The sequence below is a fragment of the Metopolophium dirhodum genome, chromosome 4, assembly GCF_019925205.1.
Source record: "Metopolophium dirhodum isolate CAU chromosome 4, ASM1992520v1, whole genome shotgun sequence".
Taxonomy (NCBI): Eukaryota; Metazoa; Arthropoda; class Insecta; order Hemiptera; family Aphididae; genus Metopolophium; species Metopolophium dirhodum.
Window position 1 is genome coordinate 30,047,384 of NC_083563.1, and position 24,883 is coordinate 30,072,266.

Here is a 24,883-nt window from a genome sequence, read left to right on the forward strand (position 1 = left end):
TGTATTTAAATACTTTTTTGTATTGCAAATACTTTTCAAATACTTTTTTTGTTTAATTGATTTATTGATTAATAATTATTAATTTATTGATTTTAAAACTAAGTATTTTTGTAAGTATTTTGAATACTTTTAAAAGATATTTGTATTTATATTTAAATACTTTTAAAAGAAAGTATTTAAATACGTATTCTAAATACATTTGAAAAGTATTCCTAACAAGACTGCCAGGTACCTATCATGTTTTACTGTCAGCCGTCAATATGTATGTGTGTATAAGGAAAACTTGGCCAAAAGGAATTCCTTTTAAGCACTTACTCGGAGCTACTATCGTTTACTGCCAATATAATAAATAACACAAAGATGAATTGATACTAAACATATAGGTAAGTACCCATATACCTAACTCTTCCATCTAACTCGTTAGTCGTTGTGATTAAATGGTGTGATCTATAAAGTAAAGGTATAATGAAAAAACAAAATTAGATACTTGGACCACCATATTATGCACGCTGATCACGTATAGTTGACTTGATTGTTGGTCGTATATTTAATTGAAACTGTCGACAAAACGAAATGCGAAAAACACCCATAAATTGTTTTACCAGTACATATCTATACTGAATGTAATCCCCGACTATAATGGTTCGAGTGGATAGATAACATTAGGATCAGAACCAATACATTTACAATAATGCGTATATGAACATAACATAATATTATGCATTAATGCTATTCTATTACATAATATTCTATTAAAGTAAAATAATAATTATTATTTCGTATTATAATAGGTTATATTATATTATAATATCACACCCACATTGAAAAATTAGCCTTTAAAAAATAATTAAAAACATTCTTTGGCTGGAAAAAAGTCATAAAACACCTTAATAATATATAGTCTACATAATATTATGAAATAGGTAAGCCCCTATTTTATGATTAGATTCATCCCGTTATGAGATATGTCAAGAGGCCAAGAGGTGGGTATAAAAATTAAAATATTCCATCACTCACCAACCTATCAAAAGTTCTTAACTCAATTAGTAATAATTAATATTTAGATAACCAACTACTAACAGTGAAATATATATCGTTACCTATATATTTTATTTATCAAATTTTCAATATTTGTGCTTAATAATTGAAAAAGACTAGGTACCAAAAATGGCAAAAATCGATATTTATTATCAATCGAGTAGGCTACTACTCGTGAAATACTGTTGGTAACAATTGAGTGGTAATGGAATTATCTATAAGTATTAGGTACAGTAATCAGTTGAAATATTTATTGCGAATAATAATTACACGGTGTAAAAGGCGCAGTTTTTCATTTAGTCATGAACTTAAATCTTTAGTAATAAATAATATTCATAATTATAATTATATATTTTTATATAAACAAAATTAAGTAGTAATATAAAAGTTATATTATAATATTTAATACTATTCTTAAAACTAAAATTGATGTGTCATTCGATAACACAGTGAATCAATCAATATATGATTTTGAAATTTGAATGAAATTATAAAACTAATTTATTTTGAAATTGTAAAATTTTTTTAGATTCTATTGGTGCATTATCTATTAAATTGATGAAGGCTTCAGTAAACCCTAAGAACTATAATTATTGTCGCTGGTTTTTAATGTTAAAACCTAAAATAACTCTTGTAAGTATACTAAAAAATTAATCCAGCTTTAAAAGTTGAAACTACAACAATTAAATTTAAAAATAAATAACACAGTTATGATTATTTTAAGCATTTAATATTTTATAGAACGGTAGAACTGGATGATATTTACCTAGTTATCTTATAAAATTATTTAGAGATAAAATGAACCAAAAACTTTTATTACCATAGCCATAAACTGAAATATGTTTATGTCATAATATCTGCTTTTTTATTAATCTTGGAAACTTTTTTGACAGAGATCAGCGGACGTCCGTGATTGTTAAGTAATTTGGTTTTCGGGCCCAGGAATAGTCATAATTCGGTTTAAAGAGAGAGAGAGAGAAAAAACTGAGAAGTTCGTCACGTGGTACTATTACACGACTGGGCCTTCAGCCATTCTGTAAGCTTTGCAATAGTGTATAATAAACCTACACACAGCTCTAAAACGAGCCACCACTAATGGTCGTGTATAATAAATTGCCGATGCGTGAGAAAAAAAATAAAAAGTAAATAATTTATATTCGTCGTACACCTATAGATCTACTTTTTTTTAGGTAAAAAAAGGGTCTAAAAATATGCCAACCGGAACGACTGTGGTAGTTTCTCTGAAACAGCTTCAACATGTTTATATATTATATAATATATATAAAGCAGCTTCTACTGTGATTGAAAGTTCTTTTGTCGTACAAATGTACAATATATTATAATTTATAGATAAATTCTTCATGCCTACACAATAATACGTAAATTTACCTGGAAGAATTCACAATAATATTATATTGTATAATTTACAGAGAGATTAACACATTTTTTAATATTGATACATTATATAATTTACAGAGAGATAACCACATTTTTTATTGATATAATATATAAATGAAAAAATGAGATCACTTTTTAAAGTTATAATTGAAATGTAATATTATAGTCAACTCTTTTCTGTGGACACCCATCAAGAGACTATACCTCATTACCTCGTTACCTTGGAACGTTGATAAGTTCAAAATTCATCAAGAAGTTAAAAATACATACAGTTTACAATAATAATTCAAATATACCGAATAGATTGTGTGTTTGTGCAGCGAATAGATTTGTATTAGGTACCTATGTAGTTATATCATCTATTACAATTGGATTTCTAAAAAGTTGTTAGCATTAGTATGAACTATGAATATTTTCATCGTTGTTTTGTCGTTTCAATAGTATTTTTTTTTCACCGTACTTAAACGTTTTTTTAAAACGTTTCGATGTAAGTCATGTCATAGTTTTAGATCCTGAATGTAGCAAGCAGTGTATTGGTTTTACATTACCTAGTCATTTTTATTATTATATTCTTCTGAGAAAATATGTTCCGGTAAAAGGATTGCTCGAAAGGTTTCATGCAACTATTCACCTTTAAAAATCGATATTTTTAGTTCATGTGTCAATTTGAATATGTCATGTTTTTGATATTCCCAATATTGTCTCTACGTGCAAGAAAATACTACAAACAACCGTCGAAAATGTGTAAGGAAATGTCAGTAAGCTCCGACAGAATTGTACTTTTAATTCTGTAATTTATCATTGTTTTTAAATTTAATATCACAACACATTATTATACACGCTAAGGAAATCTAAGCAAGGTGAGTCAGCTTTTTTTGTGATATGTAAAGTTTTATAATTATAGGGCCGGTGATTTTTATGCCCTACCCTAGCAAATATTGAAATGACGGTCCTGCCAACATCCAGTCTCAGCTTTACCTGACTTATTTTTATTATTATATTACATGTATGTAGGTAAGTGCAATAAAACGCCCAATTAATGGTCAAATTATTATAATATTAAAAAAAAAAAAACTAAACAATGGATAAACAGCGATGAAAATACAATAAAATCCTTGATTAAATCACAGACTACAATTAAGCCATGCAGTTGAAATGTTCTCTTCTGACAAGATGGCTACTTACTTGCGTATGTCCAGTAGTTATGGATTGCCGCTTCTCGAACGAAAATCAAAAATGCTCCAAAATAAGTTAGTGTAAATATCGCTAAAATAGTAAAATCCCCTTGGTCCATGCGAAATAAACAGCTACATATTTTGACATTATTTAATTATATTTCACACAACGACACGGGATTACCCTACAATATATAAACTTGAATAATTAATTATTAATCAATTAAAAAAACTTTCACAGTAATAAAGGAATAAGGACATGTCTTATTTCAAAATTTACTAAAAACATGCAAGCCTAGGCTAAAACCACGCCCATCCCAAGAAAATATATTCCTAGATGATTAACTAGGCGGCTTTATGCAAATTTCACACTTTTATTATCCAATATGTAACATAAATTATAACTATAAATACAATAAGTATATGTAATATTGTTGTAATTTTATAACATGTTAAAAATATGAAGTATGTTGACACAATTAATTAGATAAAAAAAATAATATTTAAACGGCCAAGGAAAAAATAGTTATTGTTACAATGTATAGTGCATATGACGTAGGTATCTCCGTGACGGTTCTGATTCATAACAATAATTATTTAAAATAAACGAACGAAGCTTTTCGTTAATGTAATAAATAAAAAAATTGTAATCATCAAATGAATACATAATATAACGAGTCATATATGAATTATTATATTTTATTAGAACATTTTATTACAATATTAAATGTCATAAATTGTTGAATAATTACAATTACAAACGGTTTTTGGCTAACACATAAACGTCGATTACCTAGAAACATTAAATTATTTTTAAAAACGTATAATTAACAAAATAGGTAAAACATTGAGCAACGCATTCATTTAAATAACATTATAATATAATATTTTTAGACATTTGCGGAAACCAAATAAAAAAACTTAACACACAAATAAAAACCGAAAAATTGTCTTAATAATAATAAAAACAATAAAAACGAATGTGTTACTATACCAACAATTTATAATTTATCGAATAAAATATATATACGAAAATGTCACGGGACAAAAACGCAACGTCGTATTATTATTATAATATATCGTATATAATAATATACAGTATGTTTCGAACGTACCCATTATTATTATTTATACATATTACAGAAATATCATATTATTATATACACGTAGGTGTTATACAATATTTCGTCCACATCCGTCACGTTTTGCTGTAATATATTATTATTAATATTGTAAAATTTTTTTATTACGTCTTATATTATACCGCTCGTTTGTTCGTACGTTTTTACAATGATAAAATATTACATTTAAACATAATAATATTAAGCATATGATATACACAGTACACACTTTGGGGTATAGGTTCCGTATTATATACGGATATTGGAATATTTAATAAAAATGTAACATGCGTATAATATTATGTGTTTGAATCGTTTGTGTGTTATTATAATGTACCTAGAAAATCGGAACACATGACGCCGCATCGCCGGCAGCTGGTCAATATTGGATGCAAACTGGACGAAAGTTATGTCTCGAACACAACAAACGGCTGTTTTTGATACATTAAACGCGTCTGTGTTTATCAGAGGTAAAAAATATCGGGTAATAATACTTTGAACTTCGAACGCCGACCAGAATAATCGGTTTTTATTCTCTCTGATATCGTTTTTTTTAATGATTTAGGTGTACTAAAAAGTACAGTGAGGATATATTATTATTATCATTATTATTCCTCCGGTATTTATAGCACCTCGAGCTCGAGTATTACCTATAAGTTATAAATACCTTTTTGCATATCCACATTGAGTATAAGTCTCATTCCTTAAAATTATCTTCAGATCGAAGTTCCTTTCCAGTAGGAATCTATTATATAAATAATATATACATTCACATACGTATCACATCCCAATTATATAATATCAACTAATAATATTCACAACCATCTTATTTTACAACCGGCTGAGTAATTTATTTTAAATACATTTTTTATTTTTTTTTTTTTTTTTATTTATGAATAATTTCAAATGTATTTGTCACTGTGAATCAATATTCTCAATTGTTTGTCTTCAATCGCCATGGTAAAAAATGAAAATATTTTACGTGTTTATTGTACATTGTTCAATTTTTTTTTGTCTTCTAGGTGTGATAATAAAACATAAAATTTTATTTATATTTTATTCATTTATTGTACTCATATTATATTTGTATAATATAAAGGTGCCAACAAAATAGATTCTATTATAGGATGGGGTTAATTTGATGCTTTGCCACTTCTCCCCAACGGCCTATTTTATAGAACCCTCCATGTACGCATGTAAAATAAAATATGCTGCTGCTGTATTGTTTTCTTTATTATTATTTATTTTACTATCAAAAATATATTTTGCTATTCCGGTGACGAGCAAAGGCGTCTATAGAAAACGTCAGATAAACCGAAAAGATTTGAATGTTCGATTTAACGTAACGGGTTCTGGAGTAAGCGTATGCGTAGGTATATAATAATACAGTGTAATATATTCTATAGGTATACGATCGAAAATAATTTAACAGAGAATGATTAATTTATTTTTCATTTTTTCCAACCGTAGCTGTGATTGTGTTTTTATACAGGATCGAGAAGGATACGTATTCACTATTCGGCGACATAAAGTATTATAATAGCCCATACCTATCCAACACGTAATAGCCGGTTAGGTTAGGTTAGGTGCTTGCCGACGAATAACACATACCTTACTACGTATAGAAAGAAACCGAAAACGTAACATATAAATCGTTCCACTAGGAATCTAAAAGTAAAGCACGCGCGCGTTGTTTTACTTAAAAGTTTAAATTGGAATTTCGCCTTGAGCTATCTATATTATAATAATATAGTCAGGTGATTTTATAATATTTTTTTAGTACCTACTATGGTGCGATATAGTTAAATCGAAATATTGGAGAAGGGTGGGGAGGTATAACGACGAAAATACATTAATAATTTTAAAATATTGTGATGTTAGAGTATCCGGGCGGATAAAAGCGACGGAGTAGTAGACGGCCAAGTGCCCGAAGCGAATATACGCGCGATTTCAATCGAATCAAACCGGGGTGTGCGCTGTACCAGCATATCATTAAGGGCGAAGATTTCTCTCCTTTTCCAACAAAAGTACTACTCGACGAGCTTATATGCGAGGGAAAGATATAGTATATTTCTTATTTATGGGTGTGAGAAATAAAAAAATCGAACAAATAAAACGACGCTTATTTCGATGGGGGCGATTTGAAAAGTACGTGCGCATAAAACGTTTTCATTATTTGGACTTTGGACACATTTTATAGTGTGTCGAATCGTACCTTATTTATTCAGATAAATGCGCCCGACGAGTGTAAAGTAAAGGCATACCTGGCATGGACCACGTTTTCGCTTTGCTTTTCTCGGACGATTGTATGTAGCGTATAAAAATGTACAAATTGCGCTGTGACTCGTGAGAATACAGTAGGTATATATAATATATTATATTATACATATGCATGCAAATAGACGACCTTTTAAACATTTTTATTTTATTCTCATACATTTCCAACAATAACTAACGAAAACGTGATAGAAGATCTGGTGATATTTCTTGAAGTGTCTGTGACGCGTATGAATACGTATTATTATTAATATTGCACACCTATTTAATATCGTACGACGAGAAAGATAAACGACTGATCACAAAAACATTGCACATTGTGGACCTAGAGAAACAAATATTTGTCGTTCTGAATAGGTTAACCGTTTTCAGATAACACTATAGTATGCGACTATAGACTTATATAACTAAAACGGAAAAAGTCACTATATTTTTCATAAACCAACATAACCATGCATTTAAATAAGAATTAAAATATTATCATATCAAAATGTCCTTCAAACGAAACTTGTTGGACAAGTTTGATTTAACAATGGTAACTTATTGAAGAGGACAAGTATAATGATTTAAATTAAATATTTTAAATGACAAAATACGTTTTATATTACAATAGATATTATCATTGCTCTTGGTTATTATATTCAAATTATGGTTTTTATCAACGTTTGAAATAACATTTTTGTAAAATAGAAAGACAAATCCAACATTTTATAATGCATTAATTTGAGGACATTTTTTTTATAAGTTTCCTCTTATATTTTGTTTTTATATGTCCAATGATGACATGGTGACCGACCTTTACCACTTTTGGGTAGTTTTGAACGAAATGGGTTCGTTTTTTATGTTTAGTTAGTTTAAAAGTTGTAAAGGAAATATAAAAATTGATTAATGCCATAATGAACGTTATAAATATTTTATTTCTGAGCATAATAAATTTTTGTACTAATCAGGTGCTACGTATACATTATCATCGATATAATTATATATTGTTGTTTAACCAAAACCTACTTTGAAAAATTATCATATTTTTTCACACGGGTAATCATTGGTAATCGTATTTAATGATATTATAGTGATGTGAATTTATAATTTATGCTAATCTAATTAAAAATCAGGTCTGTGTAAATGTAGTAATATTAATATATTTTACTAATTATTATGGTTTTAAAAATATGAAATGGACACTGGACAATCAAGTTATAAAAAATGTAATTTAATGTTATGTTTATAAATAAATAGTTTCATTTAATTGTTTTTCAGCGGCTTTTACTTGAATAAAAATAATTATTAAATTACTTATATGTATAATAACATATAAGTTATAATAATTTATATACGTTTTTCGTTGGAAAAATTGACATAATATATTAATATATTAATGGATGAATGTATTTGATGGATTTTAATTTTGATTAAATTTAACTTATTATTAGGTTATAATGTACAGATATATATTTTTATAATTTATGAGTATAGGTGTATTACATAGTGTTGTATAATAATGAAATCTGGAAATTTAGCATAAATAAGGTACATTAATTTGGCACCGCAAAATTCAAATTTCCCAATTTTGCTTTAAAATTAATTGTAGCATATTGTACCAAAATGGGTTTTTTCTATGTGAAATATTTTGATGTAAATTCTAAAATGTGTGGTACAAATTATAAGTTAATAGAAAATAATGGGTATAGATATTTGAATATTATGGCGCTACAGAAACGTAACTGCCTAAATCAACAAATTTTGAGTTTTGAGTTTTAATTAGGTATAGAAATGGTACCTATAATATATATCTGTAAAAGCAATACTTTTTAACGACAATAGTACATATATAGTATGGGTGTTGTGTGTATTCCTTTTGAGGCAGTCTGCCTGATCTTAACAACTTAGGGTCTAAGTCTAAGTCTTAGACGAACAAGCTGTAAAATGGCTCAAATCTCCCGACATGTATAATAATATAGCTTTACCCGTCGATAGTTACCAATCTGAACTGGAAAATTACCTGAGATGACTAATTACCCTATTTTATTTTATACATGTCTATTTATTTATTTGTAGTTATTATTGTAATTATAACTGTTTGTTTGATATTGTTAACAAAAACCATTCGAATATATTAGATAAATACCTTGTGATACAATATAGTATAGTTCATCTTATAAGTAACTAGAAATTTATAGTAGAACCGTAGAGGTTATAAATCTATATAAGCGCAATGTACGTGTAAATTATAGTTTGTTTTCATTGGGAACTAATATTATTTAGAATTTTATAATTTTAAATGTTGATTTTTTTCAAACGGTTTTCCTATCATATAAATTTGATGTTATACTTTTCAAAGTAAGTTTTTGACATATAGAACAGTTTATGAGAGAAAAAAACATTTTATCAATTTATTTAGACTTTTATGTTCACAAACTTCGAACTTCGATTATAGGAATTATTGATTTAAGCCCGAGCAAGACTATCTGCAGTATCTACCTGCTAGGGCGTGGGTCAAATCGTTAATCCGAATTAATAAGTTTTAAATTTTTGATGTGAAAATAAAACTGTTTGGTAGATTCAACAATTTATTTTCGTGTTCAACGACTATCGCCATTTATTGGCACTAGAAATGAAACGTTTTAATGAGGGTCTCACGGAAAGCGCGGTGTTATTAAGATAAGTATCTTTCGGGAATTGTAAACGAATTACACGAGCGATTGTTTTTTTTTCGGCATAAATCGAGAAGATTTGTTTTGCACTTCAATTTCACAGGTATATAATATTATATATAGGCACGTATAATATTAATCGATTTAGTTTCCACATAAAACTTAAAATCGAACGTACCCACCACCCGGTACCGATAGGTATAGGTACGGATTGTTTTCTCAATTATCGAGTAAACGTTTTACTATTAATCAAAAAAGTCCCATTATACAACAATAAGACGAAATGTCCGCTCATCGTGTACGCGGTTTTAATTAAAACCAAACTAAGATCGAAGTTGTGTGTTTTTGGTGCGAAGAAAATGTATGCAAGTTATGTGTGCTATGCTACTCGACGAGATAATAATAATATTATAGTTGAAAGATTGCAGCGGCGACGTAATCAGTGGAAATATTCCCATTCGTACCAAACGCAAAATGTTTGGACATGTTAGAACAGATTTCCAAGCCGATACAAATTACTTATTCGTTATTAGATTTAAAAAGAGATTTATGCGGTTATATTATATTTGGCGAACGTATATCGATCCGTCGGACGGGTCGTTTTCTCGGTCCTCGGGTAGGTATAGGTAGCCGAAGTAGTGTAATACTAATTAGTAATGCAATGTAATTAAATAATGGAAATATATTATGAACTAAACCTAATACCTAAATGTATATAAGAATATTTTGTGTTCTCAAACAATCCAAATGGTTTCACGACTAGTGCAACGAATGTATTTTATTGAAATTATATTTTTATTTTCGTGGACCTACATAGGTTCAAGTCGTCTAGGCAACAGAAAACATTGCTTCCGTGTATTTTGTTTTTCCAAAGCCAACGCAAAATGTCTTCCGTGTAGTTCGCGTTCTTTGTTATTTTTACATTCAAAGTAAGTAATTAAATTGAAAACGAATTTTCTAATTAGGATAATATCGGCAAACATTTTGTTTTGTGTGATTTTTTTTTTAATGTTATGTTTTTCATGTTACTCGGAAAACTTTCCACTACAACAAATAAATGTCGGGTTTTAAATTCGAAGAAGTGTTGTTCGTGGATGTATTTATTAACAGTTATTGAACAATATGCTATATTATTGCCTTTGTGCGTCATCATCAAGAATCGCCGTGAATTGAATAATGAACTATAATATAACTATAATATAACTTTAATGATAGAGATCATTAAAATATATATTATATTTGGTAAAATATTAACAATCGATTCAATTAATATAGATATTGAGAAAGGTGACATTAAGTATTTAATAAATTGTCTTAGAATATTTTGAGATGAAAGGACAATATTTAAATAGTGTTTGAATTTTCAGGGTATTTGCATAGAGAAATATGTTGTATATCCAACCGTGAGATCGAAGTGTACATAATTAATGGTATGTTAAAGTTATTGAACACCTAGTTCAAACTTGAATCGTTTGTTATACACGTCTATAATTAGCACAGATATAGTAACCTTACACCTAGAGAAAATCTTCGCCTAAAATGTATATTTATTATTAAATACAATTTTTATTCATACTTGTGTTAAATGGTTTTTCTAAGTGACTAGGCAATATTTAATTGTTTTGTTAAAAACCTCATTAGAATAGTTTTATATTGACGAACGACCTTGTACTTGAGTAAATAACGAACAATTTACGTGCAATTGCCCATAGTAGAAACTAAAAAATAAAACATCGCGCTGAAAAAATTACCAGTAATATAACCATTTTTTTTTCATCATTAGAACCTATTGTGATGACATAATATCCGTTATATTATAAAAAATATAAATTTTTGGGTTGAAGCAACGTGCAGTATATAATACAAAAATGAATTGTTATTAATTATAACTTATAAGATATTAATATTATATATTTTATAAACGCCAATATTATAGTAGGTATATGAAGTTCAATAGAAGAAATACGATGGATATTATAAATCAAATTGCATTAATTATAAACAAATTAAACATGTTTTACCACGTGAAACTGGTCTAATTATGGACTGTAATTTTGATTTGTTAATTTTCAAAATCGAAATTAATAGGTAAGTTTATTGTTTGTATCAAATTGTTATACGCAATCGTTTTTCAACATCGACGATTTTTATTACAAATTTCGGTTATTTCTACGAAGTGTAGGTACCTCTACTCGTAGTATTTGATATACCCACAGGCATTGGCACCACCGGAATGCAATCGTGCCGCGATAAACCTTTGGTTGGGTATGAGGGTTTATGCGCTTGTCTTGTCCGCCGAATCGGGTCGGTGAGCGAATCCGTTGGCGAGGTCAGCCAAACGGCGTGGCAGCGACCCTAAGAATATATTATAATGCCTGCAGAGATTTTCCCGACGATCCGATTTCACGAACCATTTTCTCCAACCACGAGAGAGCTGCGCGTCGGAGATAAAACGACAAGTGAAATATTTCGTCGTTTACACTTTTTTATTTTATTTTTAGTTTCGATTTTTACGCGCAAGCCGAGCAAATTGCACGTGACATTTTTACCGTCGCTGTCGAAATCGGTTTTTAGAGAAATTTAATTACGAGGAAGAGACGTTAACGCGTCTGCGGGGTTTTTTTTACGGTCAAACGTTTTTTCTAAACAACGTTTAACGAATACGGTTTTGAACTTTTCAACGGGTAAGTTCGACAGCAGACACTTCAGCCACGACCCTTTTTGAGCGTGGACTCGTCGTTTTTGTAATCGTCTGACGTTACGCGTGGCATTGAGCCAAAGGGTAGGAAACTCCCAAAAAATAATGCCGAATAACTGCGGTGCATAAATATTATATTATTATGGCCCTACGACAATTTTTGTAGAACAATCTCTCCCTAATTTATTAAATAAATTGTTTAACTTTAAGCCTTTAAAATTTACTTTTGACACGTCAAAAAAAAAATAATTAAAATGCAACTACATGGCATGCCGGTACCTGTTTCATTTGGTAGTTCAAGCACGTGGTTGATAATCGTCGAGTCGTACGTAAAAAGTTACGAGACAATTCTTTTGCATTACCTACCATTGCACGTTCGTCGAGGTAAACGTGATAAATATATTATAATACACCTAGATAAAATAGTGTTGGAAACCAATTTATGCCAATTCGGTTTGTTATTTAAATTAAATTATACATGTGGTTAAAAATGGCCGGTGCTACACAATTGCGAACGTTTTAACTTTTTGATAACACGATTTCCAACGATTGTAAGCAGATCAAAGAAATAATTTTTGTACTTCAAATTCTGAATTCAAACGATTGCTAGTAATATTTGTAGCACTGTTGTTCATTTTAATTGTTCATATAGTCGTATGCTTGTATATAGCGATACATATTATAAATACAAAATCATTTATGGAGCCCGGTAATGACCACTGTAAATAGTTATAAATAATGATATTGTCTCTTAAACCGTAATATTTGGATAAGTCGTTATCAAATTTAGATGTTTGGTGGACACAAAACAATATCAAATATCATTTATTAAAATGGAAAACTTCAAAGTATTAATTCTGAAAGCGGAAAAGAATTAATATTATTAAATATTCATTTGTAAGATAACGCAGAGTCAAATTAAATGAAATGGAAGTGTTCAAATATAAACTATAGTGCCGGTATTTTAACAGCGGTCGGTAAATATTTTCAAGCATCAAATGGTGAACAATGATTATGATTATGTAAACAAAACAAAAATTAAAAGACAAACATGGGATAATTGTACTCGAAAAGCTGAAGAAAATACAACTGAAAGACCCTTAAAAATTATTCAAACTGAGTTACTTAATAGCGTACCATGTACAACAATGTCACATTATAGCGAAAGACGATGTATGAAAAAAGGAGAAAAATGCAGTTGGGCAAATTTTCATCTAAATATTTATCCAAATGATTTTTTTATAATCATTCGCATAATACATTTTCCAACAGATTATTCGAATAAAAAAAATATTCAACAAATATGTTAACACGATAATATAGTTTTTAATTATTTTTTATTTGAATATTAATTTAAAAAATAATTCGAATACATTTTTATTCATATGATTACAAAAAATGTATTTGAATAAAAAGTTATATTCGAAAAAATATACAAATTTATTTGAATAATGCCGTTGGTCTGACCTTCGCAATAATGTTATACCCAAATAATTGTATGGACCATTGAAAAAATTTTAAAAAAAGTTAGAAAATAATATGAGTTTGACCTATTTGACTGTCAAATGTCGAATAAATGTTACTGTTTGACATATTATTGTGACGCAAACACACCCAGATTAAGGCTGTTAGTGTCAAAACTCACAATCATGTGCACATTCACACTATAATATGTCGTATACTATTCGTGTTCTCCATCAAAAAGGTAATTTCAGACAACCGTCTGACGAACGGGTTAAAGGTTAAATTCGTCACTGTTTCGGAAAATCTAACAAGGTACTAGGTAGACTGCTGGATAATGTAAATTCACCCACATCGTAATACTATATTCGTGTAGGTACAAATGAAATAACAGTAGTTATACGGCGCAGATGATGCTTTTGTAATTTCCAAAACGATTAGAATAACCCGACTTAGTGAGTTGGATGGCAAAATGAAAGGGTTCTACAATTATTTATAATTGAAATGACAAAACGGCAAACAAGCTGCAGCCACCGCCTTGCACGTTGACGAGGAAACAAATATACATAATATAGTATAAAGGTACATGTCTCACCACTTGGCGTTCCGTTAGTGACATTATGGCATCAACTAAAAACTTGGCAAATTCCGTGTGAAAAAACAAGCGCAATAAAAAAAAAAAATAATTTTAAAACGTCTGTTACTCATGTCATTTACAGGTTAAATAATGTAATGTCATAATAATTAATTTCAGAAAAAAAACTGTTTCAAATTATATTAAATTAAAGTACCTACCTAGTTTAATTACGAGAAACAATTTAACTTCGGTAGCAATATACGATTCAACTAAACAAAGAAGTTATTTCCTAATTTATGTTAAGTACCTACATTGTACTCAAAATTAAAACAGACAACAGCCGTTCAGCAAAGTTAAATTATTTCCATAATAATATGCTTATTTAATTAAATATATTTTTAAACGTGAATTTATTTTTAAAATTAATTATTTTATGATACGATGTACCTACATTATAATTATTGGCTTCAAGCAATAACAATCCCAAAACGTTTCTTTTTCTTACTTTGTACATTTTTTTTTTGTATAGTTCGTTTGTGACATGTTTTTGTAATAATTACCTTTATATATTATTTATAGAAGTAGTATACTATTTTTAGTAGCTTATACTTTATATTATTATTATTATTATATACTGCTTCCAACTGACAACGGTCGGAATTGACTGATTCAAATGTAGACAAATACATACACATTTACTTGTTTTGAGAAAAGTCCAATGAATAACATATTTTCAACGATCTGTTTCAACTTATGTTTATTTGAAAACGGCTCACGGCAATTAAATTGTTTTCACGAACGAAAATAATTTTCAAACGTTCGTAATTATATATTTTTTTTTGATATGCCCACTCGTATTATTGGTATTGTATTTATAGTATATTATGTATTTTTATTACACGGCTCCGAGACTTGGTAAGTTCTTAAAACGTCCAGAAAACATAACAATTGTTTCAGTCATGTCATGTACCTTTGTGCTTTTAGCTGGGGGTAAGGGGAGGAAAAGATATTATACGTTCGAAATTGTTTGTCGATTACGATTCTGGTACGATTCTCGTCTCTTCTGTTTGTACGGCTCGTTCGAGAACCTGTTTTCGATTTTCCAAGCTTATATGCATGTCGGTACTGGAATCTGAAAAAAAAATGTAATAAATTCGAATGAGATAACAGGTATATATTATTAATATAGTCGGTGGGTGGTGGGTGGTAGATATCAATTACACTCCGTTGTAAAAAATAAATCTATTCAATAATTTGCAAACAACGATTTTCAGTAGAATTCAATACGCGTGTGGCAGTCGCGTTTAACGATTATTTGGCTTCTCGGTAATAATAGGCCATTATGGACGATGGGAAAAAGTAATTGCGTCGATGAATCTCTTCCAATATCGGTACCAATAAAATAATGTTTTTATTATTATTATAGTGCAACCACATTTGGAAATCAAACCATTATTCTTTTAAATTCGAACAAACGTAGCAACGTCACGATTACATCGATGTGCATTAGTCGGGTGAGATATGAAAGTTCTGTTTTGATATTATATAATTTTTTTTATAAATACGCAATTTCCAAATTTATATTCGTTTAAAGTGCAACAATATTTGATGATTTGAGTTTTTCTCATGAACAAATTAATTATGAACACTAGTGTGTAGGACTAACAGCTGTGTAGGACTACTTCACACGTTAGTCAACGAACAAAACCATATTATGTTATCAATTTATCATAATATAAGTCTTTGATTTTAGGTTCTACAGAGTGGGAAATGTATTGGTTTTACAATGATGTTTGTGTATTTTTTGTGTCCTTGCAGCTTTTTTATTGTAGAAAAAATGTTTTATAAGTTGTGCTTATAGAAATAGAAATAAAAAAATATCGAGAACACATTGTTGCAATTTTGTATAATTTTTTTTAAATTAAAATTCTTCAAAATCATAAGAATTTGTAGTTAAAAATTCATAATACCAAAGGTTTGAAAATAAGTTTTGCTTCCAAGAAATAAAAATAAAGTTCAGCAGAAATCCAAATCAATTTATTATGGCCATGATTGGATATTAATAAGAAAAATAAAGATTTTTCATTAAATGGTTTTAGTTCTTAGGATGTTATTTAAAAAATAATAGCCACGGGGAACTAGAACATTTTTAAAATATTTATACCAATTTTAAGCTATATAGGCTATTTATTTTTAGTTTTTTTTTTTAAGCATCGATAAGATTTTTATGCCAGGAAATTGGATACAAGGCCCCTCATAATTTGATATTATAGACACGTACAAATATCAAAAATACATATGCAATATTTTTTTATAGACATTTCAAGTTTAAAAGAAAAATATCGAATATAATTATTTTGGTGAAATTAAAAAAAAATAATATTCGTACGGATACGGACTTGAAACTTTTTCTTGCTGCGTGATATATTATTATTTATTACACACAATGGCAATTCAAAAATATTCAGAATAGTTTTAAACTATTTATCCATGAATCTATTCACACCGTTCTATTATGGTACATCTGTATTGACTCAAAATTGAATAATAACAATGTATGATGTACAAGTCTAATATTACTATAATAATTAATAATTTAATAAATGCGATGTTTTTGGTAAAAATTAATTTGACTTACCGTGTTTCTAATATAAAAAGCGGTTAAGTGAGTAACGGTCTGCTGTACATTAGGTGTCTAAAGGGCCAGCGTGTAATGTATGTGTTAAATTTGAATTCAATGATATACAGTCATTGTAGGTATAGCGTGTATACGAAAAACTATTGTGAGCGAAGACAGTCTGTCAGCCTAAAATATTAATTAGTAAGTATATTTTATGATGTTATTGCGATTTAAGTAATTTATTTTACTACTAGGTATTATAGTACTATAGTGTACTAAAGTTGGTTGAATTAATCGCTGTCGAAAAAATTGCGTTTGAAAATGTCATTGTGTGTTTAAAATATAATAATATACTCAACAAGTACCCACTAATCATAATTTTAAATTACAACAAAATAATTAAAATCCTTGGTTTCAATATGTAATTTCACTCAAACTCTTTTTTTTAAAAAATATAAATGTAACCAAAATGATAAGATTTTTTGTGATAGATAATTTTAAATCACATCTAATCAAACGGAATTATTCGAGCTGTCACGTACACATCGAATCGAGGAATGGCAAAGTTCTAAATTAGATCTGCTTTTGTAGTTTCTTATATTTCGTTTCAAAACAAGAAAGAAAAGTATAATTAAATTATGAGTTTTAATATATTACCCTCTCGGTGTGACCCAAATCTAGTGTACAAAATCTGAAGTTTTCGTTACAATGTACCAAGGGAAAATATAAGTATCTTTTGAACAGAGGAATGTGTATTATTATTTACTCTAATGTGGCCATAACTCATAACTTATGATTTACGACTCATAATATCGTGACTACTGAAGGATAGAATATTATCACAGATCGCGTATACGGAATTGATTGCTTTTAGATTTAAATATTTAACCAATTACCTACAGTTTATCTACCACAGCCTCTATGCGAAATACGAATTATTATTAATTATTTCCCAGTGAGACTATCGCTTTGGTTTATGTTTTCACTCTTTCGGCAACCAAAATAAATGGGTAGCCAGCGGGTACCTATTTCATGGTCCAAACTAAATATATGTACAATTAGCCTCGCTCCGATACTGTGTGTGTCACGTCTCGAACGAGATTTTACAGAACGTTTAGAACACCAGTTGTTGCATTAAAGCGATATTGTATGATTTTATCTGTTGCTATGTAATGCGACGTTTTATAAATGACAAATGATATCGTCAAAATGTGCGTCATTGTGTTCCTTTCGTGATTTTATATAAAATATAAAATAAAAATGTAGGTTTATACTTTGTAATGCGAAAAAGTAGAAAATAAATATTTTATTTTTATTTTGATAGCTTTTTTTCGACGTTCAGATAAAACAGAATTGAAAATTACCTTTTTTTTTGTTTCCGGACGGAACGACGAGGCGATTGGTTTTCAAACAGATTTCTTCGAAAAAAAAACAATTTTCGTATGGTAGTAAACGCGTTACAAAAGTTTAAAATAGCTTATGTAATCGATAGGAAATTGGATGCAGGTTTTACGTTGGTAACTCTCTTACTACAGGTAGTTACCAGCTACTACCTATTCCGTATTCGTTCTGATATTGGTTTGAACTACTAGAATAGGTACTTAAAGTGGTCAAAATCGTATTGTACAGTATGTTATTATTATATAATAATTTAAAACTAAAATTAAGGTATGATTATTATATCTCGACAAAAAAATCGATTATAGATGGTTATTTGATATTCTGATTGAATGGATGAATGTAAGAAATAATTTATAGTGTGGTTTTTAAATAACAAAGTAAAAACTATTAATGAGATTGCTTTTAAAGGTAAACTCTATAATCTTATGTATAAGTTTTAAGTCAATTTATCAGTTTTATGTTTTTTAAATTACATTAATAACAGGCTGGGATTAAGGGAAGGGGCTATGCGTCCAAGCGACCAATCAAATAAATTTTTATCTTAAACTATGTAGGTAATCTAATTAAAATAGAAGGTATAACCAATTTTAGATTCTAAGCGATGAATGTATTGATATTACAATGATGTGTGTGTGTTTTTTTCTGTCTTTCACCAATGTTTTGAGCAGTAAAACTGCTTTGAATTTCTTCAACAGTATCTTGTTCAATAGTGAATCTAGTTGGAGTATTGAGGAGCTCAAGATTTAATATTTCCTATAGTTTTCAAAAGCACCGGGAAAAACAACATATAAACTAAGAAAAAAGGGAATATTTACGCAAAATCGATTTTGGTTTTTAGTATAACTTTAAAAAAAATTACCGTATATATATGAAATTTTCACTGGTTGTTTATATTTGCAATTTGTATACACGATCAAATTTTCAAAATATTTTGATTTGTTTTGAACTGTTTACGGACATTTTTAGTTTCCAATTTTATTAGTTTTTTTTTCTATGAATGTCAATACAATTTTATTTGATGGATAAAAAAGCTTAAAATGTAGTACAAGGCTCCTACTAATTGTTACAATGATATTTGAAAAATATTAAAAATCCAGTTACAATTTTTTTTATAAGCATTTAAAGTTCAAATCTTGACAAAATACGTAAAAATCACGAAAATGTGCAAATTATTTAGAGCTTTCAAAAAAGTGGGTAAGTGGATTTCGCTCTGCTGTACAGTAGGTTACAAGTGTGTCACTGTAATGGACGGTGTTAAATTTGAATTCAATGATATAATATTATCATTGTATAAGAAAAACGATTCTGAGCGAAAACAGTCAGTCAGCCTATGATATTACCAAGTATATTTGATGATATTATTGTGAATAAAGTAATTTATAAATAACCTATTTACGTGGAGCCTTGTTTTCAATTTTCAATCCTTAGCTATAAAAGTTGAACATTTTATAAATTTTTAACTACAAAATAATTATTAAATCATAAATTTGGAAGAAAATCCAAGCACTATTACTGTCCTAACAAGTGATGTCAGACACAAAAAAAAAAAAATAAAAAAAACACACATCATTGTAAAATCAATACATTCATCGCTTCGCTCAGAATCTAAAATGTAATACAAGACTCATAAGTTTGTCTACCTTTATCAAAAAAAATAAATGTCCACAAAAATGTCTAATTAAGTTTTATGAACGTTTTAAGTTCGTATTTTTATAAATACGAATATTGAATATTGAATATTCACTCGATTTCTCATGTAGCGATTTCCTTATTTTGTTGTTATTTAAAAACATATAACTCAGATACATGAAAATTTCACTGAATGTTTATATTCCGATTTCCTATACACCATACAGATAAAATTTTGAAAATATTTTGACTTGTTTCAAGCTGTTTACGGACAATTTCAAATTTTTCTATAAATATCAATAAAATTTTATCTGTTGGGTCAAAAAGCGTAAAAAATGAATACAAGGCTCTTTATATAATATAACAATATCAGATGAAAAATATTAAAAATACATAGGCACGTTTTTTTTTTAGAATCATTTAAAGTTCAAATTTTGACGTGATGTATCAAATTGAAAATTTCCAAATGATTTAGTAGTTAAAAATGTATAAAATGTTCAACTTTTATAGCTAAGGATTAAAAATTTAAAACAAAGTTCCACGTAAATAGGTTAATTATAAATTACTTTATTCACAATAATATCATCAAATATACTTAGTGATATCATAGGTTGACTGACCGTCTTTGCTCATAATCGTTTTTCTTATATAATAATTTTATACCATTGAATTCAAATTGAACACAATCCATTACAGTGACCCATTTGTAACCTATTGTACAGCAGAGCGACACCCACTTAGCCACCTTTTTTTTGGACACCCCCTTTAACATTTTCTGGATCCGTGGATTGCACGGCTATTTAATTGATGTAAAATATATTAAATTCATTAAATTTCTTAAACTTTCTCAAACTGAACTCTCCACTCTGATCTCAAAATACCATACGTTTCTGAAATAGTGAAACTTCACTACAAAGTTGTAACAGTCGATTAGCTCACCACAAAAATTCCTTAATCTCCGGATTATCATCTGTCACTAATCAAGGCAACTCAAAAAAAGGCATATACCTCCAATGGGAGACCTCTATACGAATATGTTTCATCCGCAATATATTTATTCATTTTTTCTTCTTCAAAATTTATCAATTACTGTTCTATTATTTTGTAACAGATTCAATAAAAAAACTACCTATATAAAAAAAATTTCCTAAACTTAATATTTTGCCCATGCATTTCACTTCATTTAATTTCAACATTTTGGTTGGTTTCCTATTTAGTGTACCTATCTCTAATATTTAGTTATTATTACGAGATTTCCCACACATCACTATACGATAGACTAGTTCGTATAATATTATGCATGATGACACAATGACAAAATGTCAGTAGACATTTTATTATACATACATATATTAGAGAAGACGTGTTCACGTAAATGTACACAGATGATTTAATTCTTCAGCAGTAGACCAGATTTAAATACTTAATGAGCTCGTCAAATTTCGAGTACAAGAATATTAGAAAATATAATCAATTGTATAATACAATTACAAACGTGTGCATTTAGTTTGAATCAATGGACTGTATAATCGCATTAAATTATTACAATTTTATCGTATATCTATATTTATTTAATAATATTATTTTACTTTCCAGCGAACTTAATAAAATGTTATTAAATATTTGTTTTTATTTAAGTTAGGTTTTGGCAAAGAACCGTTAGCTTTATACTATATTGACTACTCATATTTTTGATTTAAATAAGGGTAACTGTATACCACAATATCTAGGTAGGTATACAATCAATAACGTTATTCCTTACTTTTTATCACGATTTAAGATAGTACTATCTTAAATCGTGCTTTTTATCCATACTTTTGTTTTGACACTTCAAAATATTTATAACACAAAAACAACACCACTTTTAAGTCATTACAAACCGTGTCAGGCAGCTGAATGTTATTCTAGTAATTCTATTGTGTTCGGACATATGGGGTAACTGTACAATAATAGTTAGCGTATTAATTGTAAAAGCAATGCGCATAATGTTAATGCATTGTTTTATGAATGTATACATAATATTATAGTTTAGTAGTTGGCAAGAACACATTTCGTTAAATGGAAGTGATACAATTTGTAACTTGATATCATTTAATATAAGTCAAATATGTTGTATCATTTAAAGATTCTATTACCTTGTTGTTTCTTTCGCGATAAACAAATTCTAATATAAAAACACGAATATAGGTACCTACAAGAATACTTAGAAGTTACGATTTCCAACTTATAAACTTTAATCGACTTTACGAAGGTACCTAAAATATATTGTGTGCTGGAAGCAAATTGCAATGATCAATATAAATTAAATCTTAAATTATTTTCAATCTATATATTTATTGAACGTTTGGTTCAGTTTTTATTTTTAATGTTTTAAATTACATTTGTTACATAACATATACTACACAAGATCGTGTTTAATTATAATTTTCTCCTAGTTCCGACCGGCGACCACTGAAACGCCCATCATTAGACAAAACATTTTTAAACACCATAAAAACATATTATTTATTAATTTAAACTATAGATTGTTCGTTTTTGTTACATAGACAACTAACTTATTTTTCTTAAGTTATGATGTATGGTTTAATATTTTCAACATGTTTATCACGTTATTAGTTAATATTATTATATTATAACTATAAGCACTCCGAATATTATAATTGACAGAAATAATTATAATTACCGTCTAATTTACTGAAACGTGTGTATTACATGAATTCAATGATAAATAATTGCACGCAAAATACGATTCTGAGCAAAGACGACCTGCCAGTCTATATTTCTTAGGATATCCGATATTTTATTGTATATTTAGATATATATTGCTATTAGTAATACGGTAAGTTTAACTAATTGAAGCCATCAATAAATCTCATTGGGCATCATATTATGCTATGCTAATTATTATAATTATTTCATATATTATTATTTATTACTAGCTGTTATTGACTTATAAGTTAATACCGACCTACCGTATATCTGGGCGAATAGATTCGTGGTATAAATAGCTTAACATTTATCTAATTACTTTGAAAATTTTATTATATATAGTTTCGAGCCGATAAAAATAATATTTCTTTGAACTACAATAACATAACTCAAACAGTTATTCTTAGATAAAATCTTTAATTTTGTAAAAATTTAACTTGAAATGTCTAAAAAAAAAATTGTTCGTAAAATTATATTTTTGATATTTGTATGTGATTATAAAATTTGCAATTTTCAGTAACGTTACTAGGCTGTAATTCTCAGGAATATTCGTAAATGTCCAGAAATATTGAAAAACTCACTAGAACCACTTGCTATTATTGCCTAGGTAATCACTGTGTTAATTAATGGTATAGTTCAATAATCTAATTATTAGATATTCTATTTTTCGATCATACATATAGTTATTATAAGTAAAAAACAAATTAAATTGTAATTTTATTTTAATCAATCAAAAATTAAGAAAAACAATTTAAAAAAAAAATGTTGGTACATGTGCGTTTGTTTACAGATCATTTTATTTGAATCTAATAATAATATGCAATTAATTATGATAAAATAATTTGAATTGAATAATGTTAGGTCTCTTTGTGAATTTCCGGGAGTTCAAACCCTAGACGCGTCAATGGATATATTATAATTAATTTATATGATTATTAGTAGTTATAATAGTTATATGGTACTATTTTGAACATATTTTGGCCAAAAACAAATTATTATTTTAATATTAGGTAGGTATATCATATATTATTGTTATTAAAATTAACGTATTGGTACTTATAAATACCGACGTATCTTAGCATGGTATGGATATAGGATTGCAGTAAAATAGCTTAGCATTATTCAACATGTTTTGAAAATGTGATTTTATATTATGGAAAATTATACTACGTAATAATTTTATACGTTTTTGGGAAAAAGTCCCTTTGATCTGTTAGAAATTAAAAAAATCGTTACTTTGCTAAATTTGAACTTATAATATCTGTTGAAAACTGTGTAGGTTTACAATATGCATTTCAATATTTTTAAATTTCTGTTAAAAATTTTAATTATTTCAGTTTCAAACAGTATAATATGTTAATAGTAAGTCTCGATTACAAAACCAAACCATATTTCATTCAGCATGAATTATTTTTTACTAAAGCGAAAATTCGTGTTAATAATTATAATAAAATCATTACTTATATCAAGGAACTCGAGTTATAATAAGTTTTGAATATCATTATAGTTTCTCCCTATCGTATTACATCAGTAAATATAGCATCGTACTCAGAATCAACTGCTACTCTACCAGTCGACACGATATGACACCGGGTTTAGTTGACAAAGGTCACAAAATTACACAGATTTATAACATCTCACGCCGTGGGTGTCGAAACGTCCGTTGCCACAGTTTCACACCAACTTACAACTTTTGAACAAGTAACGTCATTACTCAAATTGAATATCTCACACACTTCAAAATCAAATTTAGAGGACGATAGCAAAGATTAAATCTACCACCCCCCCCCCCCCCACCAAAAAAAAAAAAAAATACAATTATTACTAGTTCAACGGACTAAGTTAATGGTTTTAGTAGGAATTTACTTTGACGTGTGAACTACGTGGAAGAATATTCTTAGTATCTAAAATTCTGTAGCGTTTCTAGAACTACATTATTGAAGAGGTGACAACTTAGTACCCTTCTAGACATATAGTCACGAATCCTCCAGTCTCCCAATACTCCGTCATACTGTATAGAAAACATTAATTTTCATTCAAGATCTGACACAGGACTGTTTCAATACGCACTTACAGCTATTATTGTTTTTAAAGAGGTGATTATAGATATTGAGCTCTCTATAAC

The 24,883-nt window shown here is 28.4% G+C and overlaps 1 protein-coding gene and 1 long non-coding RNA gene across 2 annotated transcripts in view; one reads left to right on the forward strand and one right to left on the reverse strand.

Moving 5' to 3' along the window:
* The first annotated feature begins 1,360 nt into the window (after positions 1 to 1,360).
* On the forward strand, positions 1,361 to 2,506 carry LOC132942279 (uncharacterized). Its single transcript, XR_009664269.1, has 3 exons — positions 1,361 to 1,671; positions 1,932 to 2,161; positions 2,229 to 2,506. It is a non-coding gene; the product is annotated as an uncharacterized LOC132942279 (long non-coding RNA).
* A 901-nt stretch (positions 2,507 to 3,407) lies between these two features.
* The window catches only part of LOC132942536 (metabotropic glutamate receptor 2), a 201,226-nt gene continuing 179,750 nt past the window's right edge, over positions 3,408 to 24,883 (reverse strand). Inside the window, exon 14 of the mRNA XM_061011048.1 lies at positions 3,408 to 15,531. Within this exon, the coding sequence (XP_060867031.1) occupies positions 15,434 to 15,531 (98 nt within the window). The 3' untranslated portion in view covers positions 3,408 to 15,433. The remainder of the gene's footprint in view (positions 15,532 to 24,883) is intronic.